The following is a 22,878-nucleotide window of genomic DNA, read 5'->3' on the forward strand; positions in this document are numbered from 1 at the left end:
TTGTTTTGAATAAGGAGATTTCAAATCTGATTGTTTTGAATTTACTTTTGTATTTAATGAGGAGACTATGCATAGAAATTAATTATTTTTCTTAATTATTTTATATAACTTTTTTTTTTGAACAATTTATGTAGCTTATATTAATGGGGGAGGTAAGAAGAGTATTATTATTATTTTTTTCTCTTTATTTAGAGAAGTTTTAAATACACACCCCTAACAGGCACTGTGCTGCAATGCACAGTTGGAGCATTTCACATGCGCTGAAGGGGTTTATCTTGGGCCTAGGAAGCCTTTAGGTTCCCCTTGACAAAGTCAAAAAAAAAAATACACACCCCTAAGAGCATCTTTAGCAATACTAGCCATTTTTAGTCAAATTTTAGCTAAAGTAGCTAAAAAGTTATTTTAGCTAGCCACTTTAGAATTACGTCTGCATCAGTGCTCTCTATTTGAGCTAATTTTGAATTTATATTATTTTTTAAATGAAGATTAAATAGTTTAAATGTATTTATAAATTACATAAAATAACTTAAAATGAATGTTTTGAATTATAGAGAGCTTCATCTCGCTCTCTATATTTAGGAGCGAGATAGCTAAAAGTTATAATAGAGAGCCACTTAGGAGTTTGGTGCAGCTGCTAAAATAGATAAAAAGCTAAACATGCTCTCCAAAATAGCTAAGGAGCCAAAATAGAGAGTCTGCTAAAGATGCTCTTATAAGTCTGGTGCAGCTGCTAAAATAGATGAAAAGCTAAACATACTCTCCAAAATAGCTAAGGAGCTAGAATAGAAAGTCTACTAAAGATGCTCTTATTATTTACAAAACACTTTTTATTTCCCTGAGTTTCCCTAAAAAAATTATTGAGCATATGCCAAATAAAAGGTAAAAGTTTAGTCTTGTAAACCACCACAGGTAATGGAGTTGGTAAAAGTCTCTAAGCGTGGAACCCCCATACCTTAGCTTGATTCAAATTCAGTTAACACTGATTGAAGTTTAAATCCTAGTTTATCTTTTGTGGCTAGGGGGAGGAGGTGTTTTTACATGACCTCTCGACATGGATTAGTCTTTGGCCTATAAAGCCTTTGAAGATGCCGTGTGATCTCGATCAAAGAAAAAAAAAATTAGCCTTTTCATTTTTTAAGAAAGATACTGTTAATTACATTGTCAGATATTTAACTAAATTCACGATCACTTTTTCTACAAATTAACTGCGAACTGAGAAATTTAAAATGCTTTCTCCACATTATTACTTCAGAGGTTGTGGGGGATTTGTATGTCTCACAATTCAAAGCACACCTCTTTATTTTTGAGAGGCAAATAACTTCTACTAAAATAAATTCAAAAAAAAAAAATTATATGGAAGAGATCACCAAACATTGTATAGAGATGGCTTAACCTCTCACTCTCAGTTTCTCCTTCTTCACGTCGAGAGTCGATGGCAACTGTCTCTGCCTCTATGGGGCGCTTTTGCCTGGGTTTCATACCTAATTGGGGGTGTTGTCTTCTTTTTCTCACTCTCTTGCTTTTCCTTTTGTTGTGCCGTTGTGCATTATTGTTTCTCTCATCAAGGCCAAACCGCCTTCTTCTATATATGTTGTATTTACTTCTTTTGATTTGTTTCTCTTTAGCACTTAGGGGCACTCTAAGGGTGTGGGGTGGGTGCTGCAGCACAAGGCCTCCGAAAATCGAAGTCTTCCAATTTTGTGACACCTTAGTTAAATTGTTATATATCCTCTTGGAAATGTCACGATGGATTAGAATAGTGGTATAGTTCATATGGTAGATTTGATGTGTTATTTCTAATTTTTCGGGGCTGAGTTTCATTCACATTTTCTCACTAGGCCTCTAAATGCCCAGGTTCAGCCTTGTTAGCATAGTTGTTCTCGTAGCCTTGGATCGTTTTCCTTCAGTCCCTGATTGTGTCTTCACTCCTTAGAGTATCGTCTTAAGCAGGATTGGCCATATAATGCACTTGGGTCTCTACCCGCTAGTGCAACGTTGGTCTGCTCATCCTTTGGGTGACTGGCCTTATGATTCATGATGGATCTGCCTAATCTTTTTCTTGCTTTGGTTTTTTGGTTTATGTTGGTGGCTAAAGCTCCTCTCCAGGTGATAAGCTATGGAGATTGTTGCACCTTGTTGGTGTATTTGGATTTAGGTTTCTTAGACGTTCTTCATTTGCTTGCGATTGCATCATCCAAGCTCTCTGACTTTGGTCGAATCGACATCGTTCATGCTGGTTTGTTTTAGTTCATGGCGGTGCTCATGGCGGTGCCATTACTTTGGCGCCTCTTTCTCTCTAAAGTTGTTGTTTGAGTATTTTGCTTATGGGCCTGCCTAATTTGGACCTTGTTGTATTAAAAAAAGAAAAAGAAAAAAAAAACACAACACAATGGGCAATAAACAAGAAAAACAAGGGAAATTATTTTATGGTTCCGGACTATCATGTGGCATTACCATGTGATGGTCCGAACATGTAGTAAAATAAACTATTAATTTCATATTTCATCTACTATACACTGTCGAGCGAACCTAGGGTTTGAGCATAGAGATTGACGGCGACAGATCAGATCTAGTAGAGGCGAGATCTCTCGTCGTCCAACAAGGTATTAGGGTGAGGCAGGGAAGTAGGTATGTGGCTTGGAGCAGGTATTCGAGTTTGTCGTTTTGAGCAGCAGAAGAGGAGTTGGCGCGACTTTGATTGGCTTAAGAGCAGGCTTCTCTACTGATTGCGGCGGCGGTTGGAGTCGAGATCGAGAGGAATCTGGGTTTCTAATTGGTCGCTCAGTTTGGCCGATTGTGGTTTTTTGATCACTCAATTCCAGCCTCGATCGAGTTGCTGATCTGTGCTTGGTCACCGAAGGGAGGTGGTACTGATGTTGCATTGGAGGGGTCATCCGCCGGAAAGCATGGTGACGGCGGTGATGACTGGCAGAGGTAGACTAGCTCTTGTTATTACTTTCTTTGATTGCCCCTGGACTGGGACTGGGAATGGGCTTATGGGCTTGGTCTCAGGTTTGGGCTGTGGGGCCTGGCAAGAGATTGTCAAGAGCTCTGACCCTTTTAAAGGGCAGGAGCCCATAGTTGTGGTATAGTTGTTTTTTTACAATAAATGTTTATGCTGATAAGGATATCTCCACGAGCTTTCTGAAAGTGCCTAGTTTTAGCGTACCACAATTGCGTGGTCGGTGTGTGAAGTTAGTTAGTTAGATTGCTTGCAAGGCGAGATATTTTTTGTTGGTATAGACTACTCTAAGCCATGATTGTCGAAACAGAGTAGTCGTTGTGTATTATTCTTATCTATGAATCAAGAGACATATAATTTGTATGGTCTCTTTTAAAAAAAAAAAAAAAAAATATATATATATATATATATATATAGGATTTTTCTCAGGTAAGGATGTCCTTAGTTTTTCTTATGGAACGGATTTACTGTTTTCACCCACTTTCCGATCACATTTTCACATCTTAACCGTTCAGTTTTTAGGTCCTAATGTATGGATCACCTCTACAAAATTTCAGCCAATTTGGTGATCGTTAAGGCGTCCAAAACTGCAATTTACACGAACGAACCGAATCTGTCGAACCGGAACCGTTCGTTTACATTGTTGTAATTTATAGTTTTGGATGCCTTAATGATCACCAATTTGGCTGAAATTTTGCAGAGGTGATGTATACATTAGGACCTAAAAACTGAACGGTTAAGATGTGAAAATTTGATCTGAAAGTGGGTGAAAACCGGAAATTCGTACCTAAGAAAAACTAAGGACATCCTTAGTGTAGCTGGACTGTATATATATATATATATATATATATATGATGGTCTGAGCTAATAATATTACTCGAATTTGGGGGGAACCATGCATATGGTCAAAAATTAAATTAAAAGAGCAATAAAAAATAAATACAAATCATATGGACCAATGATATCAATCCGGACCATCACGTGTACCATGGTCCGAGACCATGTTATAATTTTCCAAATAGTACAAGGTTCAAATCATGAGATTCTGTCTTATTACTATAATATATATTTCACTTCAAAAAAAAAAAAACAAACAAACAAAGAGTTTCCAAAGGGCTTAAAATTTTTTAGACATTGTTAAATTTAACACGATGACAAAAAGAAGCTCGCAGTTAAATATATTGTAATTAACTAATTTGTATGGATGGATTACATGAGCTAGTGTGTAATAAGATCAATTAGAAAGGAGAAGGGGCAACAAAGGCACATGTTTCCCAAATCTGCACACTTTTAGGCAGCATCTCAGAAGCTTTTTCTTTTAGTTCCGGACGTGAGAGCAGAGTTTTCACTAACCGAATGTGACAATCATATCCCAAATGCAGAATGGCTTTGCAACTATCCGTAGTGAGAGGTTCGCTTTTAAAAATTAGGGGCAAGATCTCTCCAGCATAATATCCTGTAATCTTATTTACACATTCATCCAACTTCTTATAAGATTCCGGTGATGGGTTAGGAGGGAACACATATTGACCGTTTTCTGAAGAAATTGGAGGGAAGGCATCATCAATGACTAAGTCAACCTCGATGCCAATAGGGCTCGCCGCAGCATCATCAGAAATTTGATAAATAACCTCATATTCTTGAGCTGCTGCAAATGATGACATGAATAGTGCTACACTTACTAACACCAAACCTACCTTGACAAACACATTTTGATCAACTCTAGCCATTCTTAAAGCCAAACGTGCAATTTGTGCTTAACTAACTGTGCTAATGCAAGGTTGTTTTGTTTGATGTTGGACAAAAGGTTTTCAGTGGTTTATTTTATAGTGCTTTCATGGGTTCAGTTAATCCGATTCCTCTTTATTGTTCGGTTTTGCTTGAATTGAATGATCTACTTTATTGTTCGGTTTTGCTTAAATTGAATTATCTACGTTCCTTATTGATTTCTTAATTCTTGGGTTTAATTACCGGTCAAACTATAACTTAACCAATTAGATTTAAAATTTCTGCTATGTTGGTTTTCCTATATATTTTTCTTGTTTTAACGCAATCGTCTAGTAATCAAGTAATCATCTCAACAAATGCAATAGTCTTAGACGATCTTAGAAACCTCATTGCAAAAGGAAAATGGTTTTTGCAATTGTTTCATTCAAAGCTCTTTTCACTGAATAGACCCAGAAAAACAGAGAGTGACCCGTAAAAAATTGCAGGTTATTTAGCTCTAGAATATAAGTAGCTGATAGTCAAGTACTCCCGAGGATTCAAAGATGGCGGGTTATGGATTCATCAACCTGATAATTCTTGTGCTCTTGATAATTTCACAATGCTACACTAGCTAGGACCAAACGCTCCATGGCAAACACATTGTTGTCAAACTGGGCCACGATTGAACCCAATTGTGTAGTTTTAGTAATGCGTAGCTTTGTCTGATGTTGGAAAAAGGTTTTCGATGGTTTTACTGCTTTCTTGGGTTGAATTCTAACCCTTCTTATTGTTCAGTTTGGCTATCAATAACCGAATGTTTATGGTTCCGTGGCTTCTGTCCAAATAAAATGCCCAAGTCCTCAAAAGCTTAACCCAGATTTTCTTGAAATTTCCTGACCACACTTCAATTTAGGAATTCTCTTTTACTTGAAATGTCATCATATAGATGAGCTTAGCACCCTCATTCTGAATGAAACTTGGTTTTCGGAAAAACAGCTTGCAAATTCAAAGCTTTATAGGCCTGCAATCTCTAAACATTTTTGTTCTGCAATTTCATTTATCCACCAAAAATTTTACACTCTAAAGAGACCAAGAAAAACATAGAGAACGACAGGAAGAATGTAACAGCTATAGACTTTAGTTGTGTATACAAGTAAAGCTTATAGGAAAATGGTTTTTGCAAACGTTTTAGAAAAACAGAGAGTGACCCGTAAAAAATTGCAGGTTATTTAGCTCTAGAATATAAGTAGCTGATTGTCAAGTACTCCCGAGGATTCAAAGATGGCGGGTTATGGATTCATCAACCTGATAATTCTTATGCTCTTGCTAATTTCACAATGCTACACTAGCTAGGACCAAACGCTCCATGGCCGGATTGGGCTTAATGTTTTAGTATATAGGCCGGCCCGAAGCCCCATTAAGTGAGTTGGGGTGGCATGTTTGCCACCTCTACTTACGAAACATAAGAGATATTGATCAATTGAGAATTAAATGTACTTCATTAAATGGATAGTTATGACAACATTTTGTCTTAAGTGATCCATCAACTATTTAATACTCATGAAAAACTGAAAGAAGATCTCTAATGTACAATCTCTTTACATTATGTTTTAAACCTGAACTATTAAAATAATGAAACTGTAAAATAAGAATACGTTAATGGCCCCCCAATTCAATGCGTTCTTATTCTGCTAGCTCCATAGAATTTAGATTCTATTTCGTTCCTGGTGGTCGGTACCTAAAGCCTAATATGGTTGGGCTTAAAGCTAGGAAAGTAGCAAACACAGATCGACAACTTGGAGCTAGCTAGCAACAATAATGCATGTTTATGAAAAGCTTCTTGAGGATCGATGACACATATACTGTACCGAACTACCTAGCCAGAATATTCTACCAATTCAAATTCTGTGATATACTGATATACAACAAGATGAGATTAGAAAGGAGCAGGAACAGCCGGGAATCAACCAGTTTCAACAACTGAGACACACTTTTGCCAAATCTGCACACTCTTAGCCAATGCCATGGAAGCTTTTGCTTTATTTCTCGGGTTCGCAAATTTCGCTAACCTACTGTGACAGCCATATCCCATCTGCACAAGGTTCTTGCAACAGTTCTTATTAAGAGGCTCGGTTTTGAACATACCGCGGTAAATCTCTTTAACATAAGTTAGGTTGAAGGTGTCTTCACATTGGTCTAAATTGTCATAATATCCACGGAACGGCTCTGGTGGAAACCCATACTCGATCCTAACTGGAGCGTAGGCTTCATCATCTTCAGAGCTAGCAGGGGTAATGGACTCATTGGGTAGATAGTCATAATCAGGAACTTGAGCTGCTGCAGATGACATGAGCAATGATACACTTGCAAAGACCAAACCAACCATGACAAATCTTGCCATGTTAAATTGAAGACAACTAACTTTAGATAAATGTCGGAGGAAATTAAATCTTTGCCATTTTTCTCGTGTTTTTATATTGTGCATCCATTCATGAATACATTCAAACCCAAATAATGTTTCAGTTGTTTTATTGAATTGATTTACGTTTACTCAAGTGAAACAATGTTTGGTTACATCTATTCATCCTAGATGGATATATATGATACTATGATAGGTTGGAATTGCAACGTTACTTGCAATGTTACTGCTAAACATGCGTTGATCAAGTGATACTGTTAAACATCCCACTCTTTTATGTTATTCTAAACATCCGCATAAACATAAAAGAGTGGGATGTTTAACAGTATCACTTGATCAAGTGATGTTAGTGCTAAACATCTTACGGAACTTATAGTTTTTCATTCCGATGTGTCGCATCCCACTCTTTTATGTTCTTCTCACGTCGGTTTGAAGATCTGATATTTATTCAAATCTCTAAATAATCATCTCTTTTAAATTTAGATACAAAACTAGCTACACTTTTTTATTATGATTGAAATTACCTTACACTTGTTGCACTTAGAGCATCTTTAGCAATGCTAGCCATTTTTTAGTCAAATTTTAGCTAAAGTAGCTAAAAAGTCATTTTAGCTATTCATTTTAGAAATACGTCTGCATCAATGCACTCTATTTTAACTAGTTTTGAATTTATGTTATTTTTTAAATAAAGATTAAATAGTTTAAATGTATTTATCAATTACATAAAATAATTTTAAATGAATGTTTTAAATTATAGAGAGCTTCATCTCGCTCTCTATGTTTAGGAGCGAGATAGCTAAAAGTTATAATGGAGAGCCATTTAGAGCATCTTTAGCAATACTAGCCATTTTTTAGTCAAATTTTAGCTAAAGTAGCTAAAAAGTTATTTTAGCTAGCCACTTTAGAATTACGTCTGCATCAATGCTCTCTATTTGAGCTAATTTTGAATTTATATTATTTTTTAAATGAATATTAAATATTTTAAATGTATTTATAAATTACATAAAATAACTTAAAATGAATGTTTTGAATTATAGAGAGCTTCATCTCGCTCTCTATATTTAGGAGTGAGATAGCTAAAAGTTATAATAGAGAGCCACTTAGGAGTTTGATGCAGCTGCTAAAATAGATAAAAAGCTAAACATTCTCTCCAAAATAGCTAAGAAGCCAAAATAGAGAGTCTGCTAAAGATACTCTAACTACTCAATACACACTACTTACTCATACACCACCCATTTAATTTCTCATTATAATATTTTACTAAATACACAACCCAAAGTACCTAAAATATCCTTAATCTTAAAAACCATGAAATATCCTATTATCTGACTGTATTAAGGCTATTATTTAATATGATTTGTATGTATCAGTAAATTGACGTTTTGTAAATGACCAGATTGATTACTTGTGTTAGTTATTGGGAAATCCATAAAGAGTTTTTTGGGTCCCTTCAAATAGATCTATGCTTAGAAATAGGTTTTGTATTATTTCATTCTCATCCACCAAGCACCTTGTTAATCAAGTATGAAATTATGAGCTGAACATTCAACCAAAACTATATCAGTTGTTTCTCCACAGTGGCGAAAGAACGAACTTGTCATTGGAGGGGCCAAACAAACTGACGATTACAAAGTTTTCTACCTATGATTGATTAGTCATAGATTTTAGAACAAAAAAAAAAGTAAAGTGGGAGTAAAATGATATGTTTTAAAAACATTTAATGCTATTGATTTTGAAATTCTAAATATTATGGTTTCTCACCCCATTTAATTACAATATATTTAAGAAAAATTAAATTAGATGGTTTCTAACTTTATTCTTATATTAAATGGGGAGGCCACCATGTATAGAAATTATCTAACTATTTATACATAATTATATAATAATATAAGTGTTCAAGTAAATCCAGAATATGTGTCAGACCCAAACTCTAGGTTACTTGACATAGTTGTAATAGGGTTTAGAATTAGAGATATTCTCAGAAATTGTTAATGCTCAAAGTCTGGCGGTAGCCAAACCTTCGTTTAACGCGGGTCCGGCGGGCGGACCGCTACTCTGTATACTTGGTGATTCCTGCTGGCTGCCAAATGAAAGACAGGGCGTCAGAGGGAGACCGCGCTGGGCGGTCTTCACTTCTCCGATGCCTAAGTTAGTTGATATATAGGCAGCACAATAATAAATGAGTAGTTAATGCGTAATAATGAAGAGAGAAGAGAGGACCTTTTATAGGTGAGGAGAGGTCTGATCTTCTCCTTGTTTTCGATGTGGGACTGATATGCTTCAGTTTCCCAGTTCCAGTAGCTTCTGATGCCGTCTTGGCAGAGTGCGTGGCGGCGCGTCAGCGTTGATCCCGGGGAACTCTTGTGCTCAGGCCATGGCCCGCCTGGCTGCCTATCTGTGGGTTACTCCTTTGACGGTAGTTGGTATCTCCGGCGGTACGATGAGTGTGTCTGATTATAGCTAATTATGCTTTGTAACGTACATGTAGGTACAAGTCCCCCAAGTCCCCAGTCAAGGAGGGCAATCTTGGTTGGGGAGTTGAATAGTGCGCGGTTAACACCTACCGCTGGATTGGATGGTTGGGGGATGGCGGATTGGTCTGCCTGCTCATCGGCGTTTCCCCCGCTACCGCTAGTCATGGTAGTTGTGATGGGATGACCTCTTGTTCAAGGGTTCCCACAGACGGCGCCAATGTTAATGCTCAAAGTCTGGCGGTAGCCAAACCTTCGTTTAACGCGGGTCCGGCGGGCGGACCGCTACTCTGTATACTTGGTGATTCCTGCTGGCTGCCAAATGAAAGACAGGGCGTCAGAGGGAGACCGCGCTGGGCGGTCTTCACTTCTCCGATGCCTAAGTCAGTTGATATATAGGCAGCACAATAATAAATGAGTAGTTAATGCGTAATAATGAAGAGAGAAGAGAGGACCTTTTATAGGTAAGGAGAGGTCTGATCTTCTCCTTGTTTTCGATGTGGGACTGATATGCTTCAGTTTCCCAGTTCCAGTAGCTTCTGATGCCGTCTTGGCAGAGTGCGTGGCGGCGCGTCAGCGTTGATCCCGGGGAACTCTTGTGCTCAGGCCATGGCCCGCCTGGCTGCCTATCTGTGGGTTACTCCTTTGACGGTAGTTGGTATCTCCGGCGGTACGATGAGTGTGTCTGATTATAGCTAATTATGCTTTGTAACGTACATGTAGGTACAGAAATATTCATAGATATTCGATTAATTGTACGATTAATTATCTTTCCTTGTACAACTCTGATTCTATGTCTTGTAATCCTCTATATAAATAGGCCCCCATTATCAATGAAAGTACGACTCAATTCTCTCACAATTCAATTTTCCTTAAACACGTTATCAGCACGAGCCCTAACCCTAGTTTCTAGAAGCCAAAAACCCAAAAATCCTTTTTTCCGTTCGCTGCCATTCGCTATGCACCTCTCCTACGCGCCCGTGTGCCTACTCCTGCTGCAACCCTCTGTCGCTACTCGCATGCCCTTGCAACACCGCATCCACCTAGCATCGGCTTCGACCAGGATTGAAAACCAGTTGCAATCCTAGCTTAGGATCAATAGCACATCTCTGCAGCCCAACATCGCAAGCCAGCAAGCAGCACACCGCGCTTGCCCAGCGCGCAACCAGCCAGCAACACAGCCCCTCGCGCCTTTCAGCAACTAGGATTGATAGCATTCTGTAATCCTATAACAAGGATCGAAACCACGCTGCAATCCTACAAATCGGTTCGCTTACACTAGGACTGAAGCTCGTTTGCAATCTTACAAGTCTGTTCGCCTAGGACTGAAGCTCGTCTGCAATCGTACAAATCTGTTCGCCTAGGACTGAAGCTCGTCTACAATCCTATAACCAGTGGCGGAGCCAGAATTTAAAGCTAACTGGGGCACAAATATAAAATATCAAAACATGAAAAATCTATAAATGAAATTCTATCTATTAAAATGATGATTGTTCTTGACGAGATTTCATATTTTAAAATTGTTTCTAAACATTTTCCTTATTTATGGTAGTAAAATGTTTTTCTCAATAAATGAAATCAAACAATCAAGTATCAAATCGGAACAAGATTTGATTTTTCTTGTAAATGTACTCCATATAAGAAAATATTTTATAATTAATTAATCCATTCAAAATTTGAAAAATACAACATACCAAAAAACAACAAGGTTTGATTTTTCTTTTAAAAGTATTAAATAAAGAAAATATTTTATAATTAATTAATCCATAGATCAACTAAGTTACTTAAATAATTAAAACAAAAATGCTGAAGCTAAGGAGAATCGAACCCTGAAAGGGTTTCAGGGCAAAAAGAAGTCTTCCCGCTGCACCATGATGGCAACTTAGGATGTTCATTAACTAAATTTTATTTATATGTAAACATTTAGTGGGTCCCGTGACCCACCGTTAGGGCTGTCAATGGGTCGCGTCGGGTTAAGGTATTTGTCGTGTCACAAAAGACAAACCCAAACCCAACCCATTTAATAATCGTGTCGAAAATTTAAACCCAAACCCAACCTATTTATTAAACGGGTTACCAATTTCTAACCCGCTTAACCCATTTAATAAATAGGTTGTGTCATGTTGGACAAAATGACCCATTTAAGGGTTAACACTGCGACCCATTTAACTAAAAAATTGCATAAATTAATTAAATTCACTAAAAACTCCATAAGATGAAGAATATAAATAATGATATATAATTCATAAATAATTAAATCCAATAATGATGAAGCAAAATATTTCAAATTGTCCAATCCTAGGATCAAATACTCTCAATGTCCAAAATTTCAAGAAGAAGTATAGCATAATCGGGTTATACGGGTTCACTTCGTGTTGGCAGGTTGACCCGCGGTCGACCCGTTTATTAAATGGGTCATGATGGGTTGACCCGCGGCTGACCCGCTTTTTAATCGTGCGGGTTCAACCCGCTTTATTTCGTGCGGGTTTCGAGTCGTGTCGGAATTGACAGCCCTACCCACTGTGCCCCTATGTGGCTCCGTCACTGCCTACAACGAGGATCGAATACTCTCTGCAATCCTAAGAGGTATGTTTTACTAAAGGTTCCTGTTTTTGAAGTTTTTATTATTTTTCTCTTCTTTTTCTCGGGGACTTGCAAACTCCCTTCTTCTACCCCCCTTTCTTAATCATAGGGGAGACCTAATTAAGCCGAACTGTGGGGGTTCGTGCTCACTCCAAGCTTGGAGCTTGTTGAGAACTCCAAACTTAGAGTTTGTAGAGAATTTAAGATCGATCACTTACGTCATTGTTTCGATCTAATCCAATACCTCTTGGAATTGAATTTTTTGGAAGCGATTATGCTAAGAAATTCCTAATTTCTTGGAAGCAACAACGCTCAGAAATTTTATATGTTTTCGTGGTAGCTTTTTCCGCTCCGAAACAAACCCTTTTTCTTGTTCTCTTTCAGGATGAGTAACCTGAACAAACTGGACTTTACTCCATTTAGAACAACTGGCTCTGAATATCACATATGGATTCGTGATGTCCGCCAGCATCTCAAGGCCGATGGAATCTTGGATACGATTCTCGTGCCTAGCCAGGACGTGCTAACTGTTGAGCAAGCTCAAGCTTTGGAAGCAAATAGAGCAGCCTTAGAGGCAAATAAGGGGAAAGCCATCATCCTAATGACTCGTCATATGGATGATTCTAGGGCTGGCAATTTGGGCCGAAGCAACCTAACTAGCCGTATTTCGAACCGGCCCGAACCGATTTGGGCCGAAAACTCGGCCCACCGACTTTCGGCTCGGCTCAGCCGTACCGTTTGGCTGCCTTCGACTCGGCTACGGTATGAAGTTTTACATACCGTCAGTATACCGTACCGACCATATATCCTCTACATACCGAAGCATATACAAAATCCATAAAACTTTGTAGGAGGCAGGGTTCGAACCCCAGACCCCATACACAGAGGCTTTGCTCCCAACCACCGAAGCAAGAGCTGCTCTCATTATAATATGTACAAATGTTATATTTATTATGTCTTATGCGAACAGAATTAAAATAAAAGAGAGGCAAGATTTGAACCTCAAACCTCATGTACAAGAGCTTCGCTCTCAACCACTAGAGCACAAGTTGCTCTCGTTGTTATCCATACAATTTTTATATTTATTCTATCTTAAGCGATATATTAAAACAAAACCAAATATTTATCCCTTTCATCGTGTTGTACATCACCCATTGCATCATCTTCCACCTCCTTCCAATAAACCCAGATCCGTCCCCATTCTTCCACCTCCTTCCTACAAACCCAGACCCATATGGCCATGTTCACAATCTCACACTTTCACAAATCGACGGATACATGCAAAGCATTCCCAGCCAAAAAGGTATTGAATCAACATGCCAAACTGTGTTCCCCAGTCACCAACATGATTACGCCGAACAACTTCAACTTTGGAAAACTCAAGCATCTCGAATGCAGTTCTCTTTCCCTCAATCTTAGACCATGTCCATGGCATTGTTACATTGATAGTCTCCGAATTTCACAGCCGAAGGAACAAAATGCAGATCTCACACTTTTTAAGCTGCAGATCTCCTACAATCTTCCAGGAATGAACAATCTCAGTACCTAATTCCATGATTTCCGTTGAGTTTTTTAGGTTGCAGATCTCTGATTTCTTCTATTTCTTTGTTGTATCATCTTCTTTCTTCTCCTCCAGATTTCACTTGGAACTATCGGCTGAAAACTCAAAACCGATCGATGCCAACCGAGATCTCGGTTACCGATAGCCGGTATACCGATCAAGTCGGATCAGTATCGGTTTGAGAATTGGATTACCGACACAATCGGTTCGGTTGACGGTTGAGGCAAAAAGGCTTCGGTTTAGTACCGAATCCAGCCCTAGATGATTCACTCCAGCCCTCGTTGTTATCCATACAATTTTTATATTTATTCTATCTTAAGCGATATATTAAAACAAAACCAAATATTTATCCGTTTCATCGTGTTGTACATCACCCATTGCATCATCTTCCACCTCCTTCCAATAAACCCAGATCCGTCCCCATTCTTCCACCTCCTTCCTACAAACCCAGACCCATATGGCCATGTTCACAATCTCACACTTTCACAAATCGACGGATACATGCAAAGCATTCCCAGCCAAAAAGGTATTGAATCAACATGCCAAACTGTGTTCCCCAGTCACCAACATGATTACGCCGAACAACTTCAACTTTCACTACTAGAATTTTGTTCATAGACATCGGTTCTGGACCGATGTTAAACTAATTTTCGACCGATGTCTTAGTGGGTGTAGAGAAAAGTATAGACATCAGTATAAGCGCGTTTTCAACCGATGTTCCAGACAACAACCAACATCGATTCTAAAAAACAAATCGATGTATAATCGTTATAATCATCATATTTTTGTATGTTAGGTATGTCTAATTCTTCATATTTTCACATTTTATGCTTAAAAAAAATATATGTCGAACAATATCTACTTGAACATTTGCATCGATTTCTATTCCAAAAGCGATGTCCAGTACACTTGTAGACATCAGTTCCCATGAGTATTGTTTGTTCGTGGTCATTTTTACATGTAGGTTGCTACATTATTTTCCTAGGAACGATGTCTGTATCTTTATTCTACATCGTGTTTTTATTCAGAAATGATGTTTGTTTTGAGACTGAACATCGTTTTCAATTAAATAAACCGATGTTCAACGGTATTATTTACGTCGACTATGTTTATTCAAACTGATGTGTTAGTTCATTGAAGACATCGTTTATTATTTCCAAAACCGATGTTCACCTTTTGACCACACATCGGTTTACTCTATGGTAGGTGATTTGTATGTTCATAATAGATTACGGTTTGGTGATTAGAAATCGATGTGCAGTAATTTTGATTACATCGATTTTGAGTTACAATTCGATATATTGATAATCATAGGACATCAATTTCATTTTTGATACTGATTTCTAATCTCTCAACAGACTTCGTTTTCCTTGGCATTACTGTTTTATTATGCTTTAATACACTTCACTTCACTTTGACAAGTATGATGTGAAAACTTTGCATTTAGCTATTGCTGGGAAAAAAATTGCATTTCTCATCATCCAAAATAAGGGGCTTTCCCATTAATTTTCTTTCCAAATTCATGATTCAACATAATTCACAAAATAAACCCCTAAACTTACAAAAGCTAGCTTGGAAACATACGAGCAACAATGTACAAAAGTTCCACACCAAGCTTTGCTTCAAAGCCAAAACTAGCTAGCCTTACTACAAAAAACATCTTCGCAGTCACATTCCTACATCAAACTCTGTATATAATCAGCCACTTCAATGCGCACCTCGTCAATTTGATCAGGGGATGTGACACCATTGATAGGGTCAGAAAACTCTGCTACAAGTTCATCTGCAACCTGGAATACTCTAAACTCTTAGACTTACAATAAGATTTCAATGAGAACTTGTATAATCTGAAAAATTGAATGGCTGTAACTGAGCTAATGGCACTTGCATGCCAATAATACAACTCCTCAAAGGATTGACCATGAAATGAAGGTATATTATAAGCTATAACTTCATACAGCTTATCAGTTAATAACATGCAGCAGACAACTTAACACTTAAACAACTGGTTATCTTTTGAAAATGACTGTTCATGCACAAAGGGACACAAAACTTGGATAAGATGAGTTTTTGTATCCTTAAAACCACGGATAACTCCTTGAAGAACCAAAGATGCTACAACTGCAGAAGCACCAACTTTATGAGTAATCAAACAGAGAGCTCAAAAAAGAGCAATCTCTCACTTCCCTATGACCTAAATTGATGTAGTTTAGTGACTTTATATCTTGAACATGTGGTTTGGTGTGAGTCTTAGTGACTCCCAGATCAATCAATGAGTTAGTCACTTTCCTGTTATATGGAAGATGCTACACTTTAGCAAACCCCACATTAACCAAGTGGGAATGCAATGGTGTGGTGCATATACTAGCTCTGCCTGGACCACTGTGACAATAACCAAAGGAGAAACAGACAAAAACATTACAAATTTCCCTTCTAGATATCTATTCCAACTTTACATGATAACACAGAAGCAATGCAAATTTTCTCTTAAAAAGATAAGAACAAAGGTTTTTGAGATTTGTTCAAAACAAGCTAGAGAAACAATTGGAGAAGTGAAGCAGGTTGAAAGATTTAGAATAAAGCAAATACAAGGTAGGGAGGTTCAAAATGAATAACAGTAACATATATATGGTACAATGGTAGTACAGCAACGCATTTCAAATCCTCCATGCCAGGACCTACATTGATCCAAGAAAATGGATGCTTTACATTAATGTGATTCCGACTACTCCGGAAATATGTTTACCAAGGCAGAACTTTCAGTAAATCTGATCCGTTTGAATTTTGCCCAAGCAACTAAACATATACTGCCACTTAAAAAAGAACTTATCTTTTAGCTCAGTTCATTCCCTAGTCTCAAATTGCTGATCCGTATAGCATGTGATCCAAGTACACTAATTCAACTGCTAACCCAAAAAGATTGTGCAGATCCAAAAGCATAACTCCAGGTACAACAAAGTTAAGCCAACAAATCCATAGCAAATATAAGATTCAGTCTTTTTGCTATAAAAAAAAAAAAAAAGATTAACAGTATGACCCCAGCTACAATTGTAAACTAAAATTTGAAGGAAAAAAAAGATTAACATACCATAACTAATGATTGAACAAGAATAGAAGCGAATTGGTATACTCACAGATAAGATATTTTTATTTGGATTTAGGGGTTGTTACCTGGCCATATCCAATATCAACTCCATAAACAAACAATGCACCATACTGAAGTAAACAGTCGGTAAATCCACCAGTTGACCAGCATGAATCAAGAGCTACTTTGCCAGTAATATCGATAAATAGCAGCTTCTAACTTATGTCCTGCTCTGCATATACAAAACAGAGGAACAAATTAGCATAACAGGTCTTACCAAAGTTCGAGCATAAAATGACACAAGTAGCTGTCAAGTGTTTACAAATGAACAACATAACTGAACAATGCTCTTGAAATGAGGATCCTGAAATCCAGCTTACCTACCAATGTTGGAATAAAACACATACTACTTGTTCGTTACAAGAGTTGATTAGTCTGTAAATGTGAAAAATTAAGAAGACGTAACTCAAGGCTACAAAACTGAATATAATCATTACAAGAGTTGATTAGTCTTCTTGTTTTAGGCATATGCCAGTCTCTTCTTCCACCTGGAGTGTTATAATAAGAATAATGTAACTTAGCTTTAGGTTAAAGTTGTAAAACTTGCATCTTACACTTAGTACTTGACTGTTGATTATCAAAAGAAGCAGAAAACAGTCAAACAAATAAAATTTCAAAAGATTCTAAAAAGCAACATACTCAGGATCGATAGAAATATACAAAGACAAGTAGGAAAAATAAAAGTATTGAACAAGGCATATTTGCATAAGCAAGAACAAGCAGTAATGAATCTCAAGAGTACCTTGTAAAGAAACTAGATTGGTTTTTCTGAGGACGAAACAAAAAGGAGAAAACCAGTACCAAGTTAAAGAGAGGAAAAATATATAAACAAGTAATAAAACTCTCCAAGACACAGGGGCCGGAGGAAAAGCATATTATTGATCACTAAAAAGCTTATGGTTTTGTGGTGATGATGGATATGGATAGCCATGAACTATAACCAACCACCCGTCTTTTTTGGCTCAAGCAACCATCATATATTATTGGAACAATAATCTTTTTAATAAACCAAAACCATAGCTTGTGGTTTAGAAGGAATCTAAATTAATTTTCAGCTGATTACATGAACTTTCCAAAATACAAGCAGAAAGAGATATGACACAGCAAATATACATGGCATTATACATATATACATATTGAGAGAGAGAGAGAGAGAGACCTCACGGATTGCGGTGCCGAGAAAATCACCCTTGTCATCATCCAACATTCCAGCAGGCAACTCCAGTATGATCCTTCCAACAGGTACTCTAACCTTCGATATGCAACAATTTTTAATAGGGTTTGATTACATGGAAGTACAATGCCGTAATTTCTTTTTGTGATAATATAGGAATTAGGATGAACGTGATTTTCCGATTTAAGTAAAGCATCATAATGTCATAACAGATACTCTAAAACACCAAAATGAAATGAAGAGCTACCTGTTCAGTAAGAACAGCATAAGCCTTGCCCTCCGATTCCAAAAGTATAAGCACAGCTACAGCCGGTCCGCGTGCAAACACAATACCTGGAACCTAAATATGTTTTAGTTTCACAACAAACAAATCAACAACTATGGCCACCAAAATATACCATTAGAATAAAAAAGACAAGTATGTATATGACTAGATACCTTTTCCCCTGTTTCTTTATCAATCACATCTGCTTCAAACTTCAGAAACCCAATCCTCTTTCCAAACATATCCACACCCTATTATAACCCAGCTGATCAGTTCCAAGACTATGAACTTATCAAAACCAAATCAATTCAACCACTTTAAAGAAGGACTGGATCACCTGAATTAGAACTCGTTTCAGAGCCAAAGAACCGTCGCTTAGAATCCCAGTTTCACTCTCCATGTTCTTCAGCCACTGCTTAAACAAAGACGAATCAATAGCGCTCCTGCAACGTTTTACCATCATTATGAATACTTGGGTTCAGTTTATATCCGAAGTTTTAGACTTTTCTGAAGAACAAGGAAGGGAAAAGCGTGACTGGCCTGAACTGGGAGGAGGAGATGTGGGGGGCGGCGACGATCTGGACGGGCTCGGCGGCGAGTTGACTCGGGAGAGTGAGGGAGTGAGTCAACGGTGGCGGGTCGGATGACATTTTGCAGGAGAAGGATCGAAGGGCGAGGAGTGTTCTGGGGAGTGTGAGTGTGAGTGTGGTTCTGGGGATCAACGACATGGAAGCTTGAACGAGCTTGCTACAACCAACGGGGAGCAAGTGCCCATCTCAATAACAATGCAACACCCAAAACAGATCACAATGTTGGCCAAACAAGATCATAACTTAGTCCAAAAATGGCAAAATAAAACTTGGTCAGAAGAAACTTACTTGTAATCAATCCCAACCAGCACAGAGGCTCCAAGAGATACGAATACCCACCATGGCCTACAAAAATTCAAAAGTAAATAAATAATCTAAAATTAAATAAAAAATCCAACTATAAATTACAATTGGGACTATGTATGACATTTCTGGAGTAGCCAAGTTCTTGGTAGTTATGTGTATTCAACATATATAATGGTCTAAAGTATCTAAAACTAAAAAAAAACCTGATATATAGAAAAATACAAGCAGTTCAAATAACAAATCTAGATTAGTGGTACCTGCAGATGTAATCAAATTTTGAGCATATATGCTTTCAATTAAAATGACCTGAGAAAAGGAAAAGTACCTGAAGAAGCAACTCGAGTTGCAAAAAAAGACACTGAAGCTTTGTGAAGTAGATTTTCAAATTCAATCTTTTCTATCAAGTAACCTGCAGTTGACAAAAGAAAGTGCTAAAATAATGAAAGAACAAAACATATGTACAAATAACACATACAAATGAGCAGCTTAATCCAGCATCCTCACAATCAAAACAAAACATTTGAAATAAAAAGATTAGGTTTTGATTCAATTGAGCTAAAAGAAATCAGAAACAGAGAGAGACAGAGCCATTACGTAGTCCCTGAAAGCCAGCCCAACTTCCATGCTTCGGAGAATCTCCTCTGTCAGCTCCAAAGAGACCTTATCTTCTCTTTCTGGTCCACCTTTTCGCACCCAAAATTGGAAAATCAAATCCCTAATTCTCTACTGATTGAGATCAAATTTGAAGACGAAAGCTTTGAAATTTCGGTTATCTGCAATTTGGGGAATGCTTGACATTGCTTATTGCTCCATCTTATTTCGAGGAATCGGAAATTTCAGAGCAGCCCTTCGTCTCCTGCCACAGTCCCGCCGTCTCTAACCTCTGGACAAGGTTGGGTTTCTTTTGCCTTAAAACCCCGACTTAGCGGTTTAAGGCTGCAACGGCTACAAGCCATGAAATCGATGTAGGTCCTCATGTTTTCGCCCAAAATCAAACAAACTTCACAAATGAAAACATGGAAGAGCAAAAAATAAAAAGAGGGGCTCGAGTAAATGACCTGCTTGTCGATCACAACTCTGAATAGTCGCTCAACTCCCCAAATGCAATCGCTCACAAGCTAAAGAAGAACAATGAACCACAACGAACAATCAAGAGCTAAAAAGACTGAAATCAAATCCATATGAACGAACAAAAGCTATGAATAAGCTGAGAAGCCTATTCATAAACACAACAAATCTCCCACAAGCCTGATACCATCAACAAGTAAAACGACTGAAATTGACTCTATCATTTACATATATAGAACTAGAACAATACGTACTAAGATTACTTCGTCTCCGACCGGCGACTCCTAGAATCCTTCGACAGGCAAATCATTCGAATCCCACAACAGAGTCGTTCTCTGAAGTGAGTCTCGCCGACTGGCCGCCGCTCTCTTGCTTCGATTCTAGAGGCTAAGACGGAACGGCGCTGTTTAGAAATGCTTCGATGAATAAGCTGAGGACAGACTGGACAGAGTCGATGCCGGACTGGACGGAGTTGATGCCGAAGAAGCTGAGGACGTAGATGAAGGAAGGAAGGGAGGAGATGGAGGTAGGGTTTGGGAGGAGATCCAGTTTGGGGTGAGTTCAGAATGAAGGCGAGTTCGAGTGAGATGGAGGCCGCGCGAGAGCTTAGGGTTTTCTGTCCAACTTTTGGGATCGGGCTTTAATTTTTTTTTCTAAGTGTGAAAGTTTTTAGATTTAGTACCCGCTTCTTCAATTCACTTAAAACACTTAGCGCGTTTTGCAAAAATAGGTTCCCGCAAATTTTCAAACAAAACTTTTAACACCGGTCATTTTAAGACCCGATGTTAATGATATACATTTAAATCGGTATTTTTGTAAAACGATGTTAGATTAGGTTTTTACATCCTGTGCAAGTCTGACCGATTTAAAACATGCGATGTCTATGAACAGATTTCTAGTAGTGTTTGGAAAACTCAAGCATCTCGAATGCAGTTCTCTTTCCCTCAATCTTAGACCATGTCCATGGCATTGTTACATTGATAGTCTCCGAATTTCACAGCCGAAGGAACAAAATGCAGATCTCACACTTTTTAAGCTGCAGATCTCCTACAATCTTCCAGGAATGAACAATCTCAGTACCTAATTCCATGATTTCCGTTGAGTTTTTTAGGTTGCAGATCTCTGATTTCTTCTATTTCTTTGTTGTATCATCTTCTTTCTTCTCCTCCAGATTTCACTTGGACCTATCGGCTGAAAACTCAAAACCGATCGATGCCAACCGAGATCTCGGTTACCGATAGCCGGTATACCGATCATGTCGGATCAGTATCGGTTTGAGAATTGGATTACCGACACAATCGGTTCGGTTGACGGTTGAGGCAAAAAGGCTTCGATTTAGTACCGAATCCAGCCCTAGATGATTCACTCCATCCCTCGTTGTTATCCATACAATTTTTATATTTATTCTATCTTAAGCGATATATTAAAACAAAACCAAATATTTATCCGTTTCATCGTGTTGTACATCACCCATTGCATCATCTTCCACCTCCTTCCAATAAACCCAGATCCGTCCCCATTCTTCCACCTCCTTCCTACAAACCCAGACCCATATGGCCATGTTCACAATCTCACACTTTCACAAATCGACGGATACATGCAAAGCATTCCCAGCCAAAAAGGTATTGAATCAACATGCCAAACTGTGTTCCCCAGTCACCAACATGATTACGCCGAACAACTTCAACTTTGGAAAACTCAAGCATCTCGAATGCAGTTCTCTTTCCCTCAATCTTAGACCATGTCCATGGCATTGTTACATTGATAGTCTCCGAATTTCACAGCCGAAGGAACAAAATGCAGATCTCACACTTTTTAAGCTGCAGATCTCCTACAATCTTCCAGGAATGAACAATCTCAGTACCTAATTCCATGATTTCCGTTGAGTTTTTTAGGTTGCAGATCTCTGATTTCTTCTATTTCTTTGTTGTATCATCTTCTTTCTTCTCCTCCAGATTTCACTTGGAACTATCGGCTGAAAACTCAAAACCGATCGATGCCAATCGAGATCTCGGTTACCGATAGCCGGTATACCGATCATGTCGGATCAGTATCGGTTTGAGAATTGGATTACCGACACAATCGGTTCGGTTGACGGTTGAGGCAAAAAGGCTTCGGTTAAGTACCGAATCCAGCCCTAGATGATTCACTCCAGCCCTCGTTGTTATCCATACAATTTTTATATTTATTCTATCTTAAGCGATATATTAAAACAAAACCAAATATTTATCCCTTTCATCGTGTTGTACATCACCCATTGCATCATCTTCCACTTCCTTCCAATAAACCCAGATCCGTCCCCATTCTTCCACCTCCTTCCTACAAACCCAGACCCATATGGCCATGTTCACAATCTCACACTTTCACAAATCGACGGATACATGCAAAGCATTCCCAGCCAAAAAGGTATTGAATCAACATGCCAAACTGTGTTCCCCAGTCACCAACATGATTACGCCGAACAACTTCAACTTTGGAAAACTCAAGCATCTCGAATGCAGTTCTCTTTCCCTCAATCTTAGACCATGTCCATGGCATTGTTACATTGATAGTCTCCGAATTTCACAGCCGAAGGAACAAAATGCAGATCTCACACTTTTTAAGCTGCAGATCTCCTACAATCTTCC

The 22,878-nt window shown here is 38.2% G+C and overlaps 3 protein-coding genes across 3 annotated transcripts; all 3 read right to left on the reverse strand.

Moving 5' to 3' along the window:
* Nucleotides 1-4,200: 4,200 nt before the first annotated feature.
* On the reverse strand, nucleotides 4,201-4,692 carry LOC133737285 (protein DOWN-REGULATED IN DIF1 11-like). Its single transcript, XM_062164879.1, has one exon. It carries the CDS (start codon nucleotides 4,690-4,692, stop codon nucleotides 4,201-4,203), a length of 492 nt encoding a protein of 163 aa, XP_062020863.1.
* A 1,940-nt stretch (nucleotides 4,693-6,632) lies between these two features.
* LOC133737286 (uncharacterized) lies at nucleotides 6,633-7,070 on the reverse strand. Its single transcript, XM_062164880.1, has one exon. It carries the CDS (start codon nucleotides 7,068-7,070, stop codon nucleotides 6,633-6,635), a length of 438 nt encoding a protein of 145 aa, XP_062020864.1.
* Nucleotides 7,071-17,278: 10,208 nt separating this feature from the next.
* LOC133735460 (nudix hydrolase 14, chloroplastic-like) lies at nucleotides 17,279-19,836 on the reverse strand. Its single transcript, XM_062162864.1, has 9 exons — nucleotides 19,778-19,836; nucleotides 19,509-19,592; nucleotides 19,166-19,222; nucleotides 18,828-19,062; nucleotides 18,625-18,730; nucleotides 18,461-18,538; nucleotides 18,270-18,362; nucleotides 18,008-18,100; nucleotides 17,279-17,336 (listed from the first exon to the last, which is right to left on the reverse strand). The coding sequence occupies exons 4-9, from the start codon at nucleotides 19,013-19,015 to the stop codon at nucleotides 17,295-17,297; spliced, it is 600 nt and encodes a 199-aa protein (XP_062018848.1). The 5' UTR covers nucleotides 19,016-19,062; nucleotides 19,166-19,222; nucleotides 19,509-19,592; nucleotides 19,778-19,836; the 3' UTR covers nucleotides 17,279-17,294.
* Between the last annotated feature and the right edge of the window lie 3,042 nt (nucleotides 19,837-22,878).

Source organism: Rosa rugosa, chromosome 3, assembly GCF_958449725.1.
Source record: "Rosa rugosa chromosome 3, drRosRugo1.1, whole genome shotgun sequence".
Taxonomy (NCBI): domain Eukaryota; kingdom Viridiplantae; phylum Streptophyta; class Magnoliopsida; order Rosales; family Rosaceae; genus Rosa; species Rosa rugosa.